The sequence below is a fragment of the Meleagris gallopavo genome, chromosome Z, assembly GCF_000146605.3.
Source record: "Meleagris gallopavo isolate NT-WF06-2002-E0010 breed Aviagen turkey brand Nicholas breeding stock chromosome Z, Turkey_5.1, whole genome shotgun sequence".
In the NCBI taxonomy this organism is placed as follows: Eukaryota; Metazoa; Chordata; class Aves; order Galliformes; family Phasianidae; genus Meleagris; species Meleagris gallopavo.
The window spans coordinates 654,757-660,894 of record NC_015041.2 but is presented as its reverse complement, the minus strand read 5'-3'; the positions used below and the strand labels follow the sequence as shown (position 1 = coordinate 660,894).

Below are 6,138 nucleotides of genomic sequence, written 5' to 3'. Positions count from 1 at the left end.
TGGTGGCCCTGCATGTGGCAGGGGGTTGGAGATTCACTGATCCTTGAGGTCCCTTCTAACCCAGGCCACTCTATTATCCCATGATGAAGCACTGGCACAGGCTGACCAGAGATGTGGTGGATTTCTTGTCCTTGGAGACACTGAAGGTCAGGCTGGACCTGAGATTCTGAGCTCAGACTGTGCAATCTGATCTAGCTCTATGTGTCCCTCTTCATTGCAGGGCAGTTGGACTAGATAACCTTTAAAGGTTCCTTCCAACTCAAACGATTCTGTGATTCTATGAACAACACTATGCTTCCCTTCCAGTGCCCCCAGTTTCTCCAGTGCTGCTGGCATTCAGTGCAAGGAGTTTTATCTGGGAGTAAAGGTTGGCCGTGCCCATATTTCAGTAGTGTTTGTGCTCTCCTGATGGCATTCGGGAGCCACCTGCAGCATGTGATATGCACGCAGAGGGCAGGAAGCTTACCGTAAAGTTCAGCAAATCCATTCATAGGCACTCGTGACGTCCCAGTAACAAACTGCAGTAACCGAATGCGTTTTTCTGCATCCATCAGTAAAACAGCCTGTTGAGAAGCAGACAGGGTGACTTTCCGTGGCTGAAGATGTCATTGTTAAAATAAGCAAAGCAGAATTTATTTGTATTACAATGGTAAGAAATAGATATCTAACTTCGAAGGATGGCATGCAAGGCTTTCTCTGGTTAAACAAGAATTCTTTTCTGCTTATAGCAAGGAAAGTGACAGTGCCCAGGCAACAGCCAGGAGCTACAATTGCCATTCATCTGTATGAGGTGACTCACAGCACTTCTGTAGTACGGGGAAAAGTGTTCTCCTAGCTTTCCTGCAAATATACACTTTTGAGAGAAGTACCGAAGTTCAGGAAGATTACAAACCACTTTAATAAAATCTGGAGAGAGACTTTGTCAATCATGGCCCATTCCAGTATAGACTCCAGTAAGTATGACAACTGCCATTTCCAGCACATATGAATGTGTTTTTCAGTAGTTTTTGAAGAAAAAGGATTTCATAACTGACTCCACAACACACTAAGGAATCTATGACTTCCAGGTTTAGTCAGAGAAACCAAAGGCGCTAGGAGCCTTACCTTCCAGAACCACTGGATGACAGGATGATTTGGGCAGTAGCCATTTTTGTAGATTGTGTGCTGTCTCCAGTCATTAACGTCCACATCCCCAAGGCCACACATCAGTAGCTAAATATGGAAATAATTGGTGCATTGTTAATTGAAGGTAGTACCGATGCTACCCTGAATGCTTCATCAGAAAAACCACCTCTCCTCTCCCTCTGTTGCCTGACCTCTCAAAGTTAACACTGTACAAATGCAAATACAAACATAAAGTGATACTGAGCTTCTCTTCAGGAGAATTCTCAAAGATTACCTCACTTTACGTGAGAAACGCTATGCAGTATGAAGTATGTATGCTTCATATGGTAGTATCTTTTACAGCATATTTGCTGAAAACATGACCAGTACATGTCATTAATTCAGCAAGCTACTTGCATTCTTTACATATGTACTATGTTTTTGCATGTACTAAACCACCTCAATGAGTAACTGATACTTTCTGTGCTTTTACTTGATTGACAGATTTATTAATTTTGGGAGAAAAAATCCTCATTCCCCACTAACGCAAAGAATCTTTGTCTTCAAACTCCATGATGACCTAATGAATTGAGAATGTAACACATCTTTGCAATGAGCATTACCAATCCGTCGTCTCTGGACATCAAACCAACTCACCTCTAGTTCATTTTCATCAAAAATTTTAATCAGATCGATAGGAAGAAGTTCTGTGAATCCCTAAAAGAAAAAGTAAAATTAGCAAACTATGTATAATTATGGTTTTATCTAATAGAACTTTTGCCTTCGGAGAAAGCTGTGAGCTAGGTGATGGAGGGCAAAGAAGGGTTTGGAAAATGAAATATACAGTTCCTGAAGCGTTAAGAATCTCTAATTTAAAAACTGCTATTTCAAGGTCAAACAATGTCAACTTTAATGAGAATGACCTTATGAGACTAACAGAGTCTGTGTGTCATGCACAGCTTCCCACTCTTGTAATGAGGTACTGCTGTATGTATGTGCACATAATTTGGGTAAAAAGAAAGATAAGAAAGAGAACCTTACCTCCAAAAAAGCATTCATTTGTTTCTGAACTCTGTTTACAAACCTCCACTGGATGACCAGGCTATGGGAGATAAAAACATGAACACATTCATTAGAAGACTAATTAGCAACCTTAACAATATCAGCTTCTCATTTACGACTTTAGGTATCTCTTAATCATACTTTTATATTAGAGATGCTGGGCTGCTTTTTATTAAATTATGCAGCCTACAAATTCTAAGTGAGGTTGTAGTCTAGACCCTGGATAATGTACTTACTGTTAGAATTAGATTCCTAAATGATAACTTTTTTTTAATTCCAGAGCCAAAAGTGTATCTGTGATATCTGTGATTCTGTGATTTTGTGACTACAACTGCAGTTTCTTTCCTTTTCTTTTTTTCTCTTCTTTTTTCCCTTGTGCACCAACTAGAACTCCTCAATCATAACATAACTCTTGGAAAAAGCACTAGAAAAAATTAAACTGCATCAAACATTAAGAAATGAGTGTATATAGCCACAAGTATGGACTCTGAAGTTACAAAAACACTACAATTAGCATTTATCTAGAATTACTGAGGTGGAGGTGCAATTTAGTTCTTTGTTTTGGCACACAGCTTTTCAAAGAGCTCTTCTTTATTGCTTTACTACATGGAGATGACGGAGATAAAACGTGTTTATGACATCTAATACTTTGCATCTGTAAACCAACAAAAACTGCCTGAATGCCTGAAAATCTAAACTGCTGATGGCGTAAATATATGCTGCACAGTCAGATTAAGAGCAGAAAACAAATAATAAAACCAGAAATTTCTTATTGTTCTGCTATTACAGTCATTTCACTGTAATACCACGCTGCACAGGAGATGAACAAAGAAGTACAGAGTATTCCTCTTAAAGGAGTACTTAAACATGCGCAGAGTTCCTGAACCCTTCCTGGAATAGAAACTAAAGGGGAAGCAAATGTGACCTCAGCAACGTGACGTCCTATTTTCACTCTTTTCTCTCATTAGTTTACTGTTTAGATCTGCACTTATTCTTCATTTGCATTCTGTGATAGCACTTTACCAGGAAGAACTGCAGCCCAGGGTGGAAATTCACTGCTTAGGAGACCTACAAAGCAGAGCAGTTACCTAGGTGGGCAGCCAGTGCAGAAAATGAGGCATGAAATCAGGCCAGATTCATATGCTGCTGTAACGTGGTAATTCTTGTATCCAGGAAATGCCATTTCTTTTCATCAGTTTTGGAGGGTGCTCAGAATGAGTAATTTAGACTGGTGTCTGCAGCCATTGGGGGCAATTCCATGCCTCCCTGAATACTCCTTATGCCAACACATCAAGAAAATACTGTTTCCTACTACATGACATAGGCTGCGTTAATTAGAGTAATTCATTGAACAATAAAGGTTAATATTCCAACTTTCTAGGAATGCAGTGTAAACAAACCATGTTAACAAAGTCATTTTCTTTTAAAAGGATTTCTGATAATTCTTTGTGCTACACAATAACTGCAGTGGGGTAAATTCCAAAGCATTACAACTGCGTGCTGTAAACTTAGGGTAAACTCTACAAATATATACGTACTCAATGTATTCCCTTTTGTTCGCATTTGTTACCATGATTTCTGACCCATGTGGCTTCAGATCGACTTGATACGTCTGTATTTTAAAGAAAAAGCAAAATACAACAGGGCATTATTTCAGGACATGTTTCTCATGAAATCCACCAACTCCGAGAAGCATTTTACAAGCAGTACTAGAAAATTATTGCATCGTAATAGCTAATGAGACATCAAAATATTTCATGTTTAAAGATGACGTAATTAGGAAGAAACGATTCTATGGTCACTCTTAAGAGTAAATTATTTTCCAACTTCTATTGCAAAACAGCAGGTAAAATTGGGCAAAGAAAACACATCCTCCCATCTTCATAAGGACAGAAAAATGCCTTTTATTTCTTCAGAGTGCTGGAAAAAAATTATTGGCACAGCTGGGGCAGGGAGGGCTGGAGGGCCTTACCCACTCCAGGCTGCGAGTGTGTGATTAAGATTTGTGAACTTAAGAGAGAGAGAGAGACATCATCATCTCTACTCTTTTGATCAGCTTTTGAAGAGCTTTCTATCCTTTATATCTTGAAAATACCTTCTTACTCATTTGTGAGCACTAGCAAAACCCTATTCTTAGCTATCACATATCAGACTTCTCTTGTTTTTCCTTTAATTCGAGAAAGATTCTGGTGATAACTGAAATATAAAGAAACACAGAAGCTTACAGCAATGCAGATCTTTCCCTCTTACATACTGAACATCTCTGTGGAAGCAGTACAGTCTCCTAACCAAGTTCCAAAAGTTTCAGCAGCACTGTGCTGCCTGAGGCAAAACAAGCAGCAAGTGAGTGGAGTCTCCGTCCCGGGAGGTGCTCAAGAAACGTTCAAATGTTGTACTGAGGGACATGGTTTAGTGGCAAGTATTGGTGGTACGTGGATGGTTGGACTGGATGATTGTGGAGGTCTTTTCCAACCATGGTGATTCTATGATTTTATGACTTCCATGAGTCCCCAGAGTTTTGTCATCAGTAAGTGGAAAATGCAGAAGCAGACAAATTAGTCATTATCTGCCATGTTTTACAGCTTCTGAATTGTTGAGAAACATCCTGCAAGCATTTACATGCATGAGACATTCCAGTCTCTACCCATCTAGCTTACTCTGCAGTACAGCAGATCCTAACCTGATACTACTGAGCTTCAGACTTTTCTGTGATAAAATCTGTCATGCAGTTTTGCCTCTCACGAGCAGTATGATGGAAACAAGATTATATCTGCTGCTATTGGGATTTATCTGTAGCTCACTGAGTTAGGCAAGCTGAAACAAGATAGAGCCAAGAGGACTTAAAATTCCATCATCATTACTGGTTCTTAAATGTGACTAAAATATTTTTTGTTTGTAACAAAAACAATTGTGAATCTTTGCAAAACAAGCATGCTTCATTTTGTTGTATCATCTCCCTGCCCTATTAAAAGAGACTGTAAAAGGGTACTCTGCTGCTTGTTGTTCTACCTCTTCTCATATTCTTTGAGAACATCTTCAATTGTAGAATCCCACACAGTCCCAGGCTGAGGCCATTTCTAATGAGGATTCTGTCTTTTATTAGCTTCAAATACTGCTTTTCAGAAAGGCATTGTGTTGCTCACTGGCAAGAATATAATTTCCTTCTTTGGCATCTCAAGACTTAAATAGTTCAGTAAGAAAGTCAAAGTCTGCCTGTACTGATCATTAACATGCAGCAGTACCAATTAAGTTCACAACCATGAGGTACTGCCCAGAAGTTAATTACTTTTTGGCAATAACCAATAAGATGGGATTACAGACTTTTGGGTTAGTGTTTACATACCTGTCCAAAGTTTTCTTCATCTATGCAAAACATGAGATCCAGCTCCTTAGGGTCATTCTCCAGGATCCACTTCAAAGAGTTGTAGTATTCACTGTCCTACAGGAGATTAAACAAGGTTTGAAAACAAAAGCATTAAAGAGATAAAGGCACCTAAATCTAGAACTCCAGGGGGTTGCAGAGAGCTTGGAATCTGTTTACTGGTACAGCTACTGTAAAGGAGGATATGACTGATCTTTGTGTTTTTCAGCTGGTACAATTTTAGATTTGTGTAACTTCCCCTAGTTGCTTTGTAACTAAGGGTTATTATGCAATAAATTGGTTGTACATATATATCTGGTACACGTGTATATGGCAACATGTAGTAATTGGTTAAAGAATATCTTTGTGATGAAGCTGTTATTTTCAACACAATAGATACACCGCTTCATTACATCAACGATGTATTATGAAATAATTGATTACATTGTTATTACTAAAAATTAACACTTCCTGAAGGGGTTGCATCTTTGTTATGTATTGGCTTCACAATTAAGGACTGATAAAAGGAAGAAAGTGAGGGAGAGAAAGAATCATAGAATCACAGAATGGCCTGGGTTGCAAAGGAGCACGATGCTCATCCAGTTCCAACC

General features: G+C 38.9%; 1 protein-coding gene across 1 annotated transcript in view; it reads right to left on the bottom strand.

Annotated features, from left to right (window-relative positions):
* The window catches only part of LOC116217509 (E3 ubiquitin-protein ligase NEDD4-like), a 57,103-nt gene extending 51,338 nt beyond the window's left edge, over window positions 1-5,765 (bottom strand). The window contains exons 1-6 of the mRNA XM_031557176.1: window positions 5,510-5,765; window positions 3,705-3,778; window positions 2,146-2,206; window positions 1,762-1,821; window positions 1,105-1,212; window positions 467-563 (exon numbers count right to left, since the gene is read on the bottom strand). Of these exons, the coding sequence (XP_031413036.1) occupies window positions 467-563; window positions 1,105-1,212; window positions 1,762-1,821; window positions 2,146-2,206; window positions 3,705-3,778; window positions 5,510-5,542 (433 nt within the window). The 5' untranslated portion in view covers window positions 5,543-5,765. The remainder of the gene's footprint in view (window positions 1-466; window positions 564-1,104; window positions 1,213-1,761; window positions 1,822-2,145; window positions 2,207-3,704; window positions 3,779-5,509) is intronic.
* Between the last annotated feature and the right edge of the window lie 373 nt (window positions 5,766-6,138).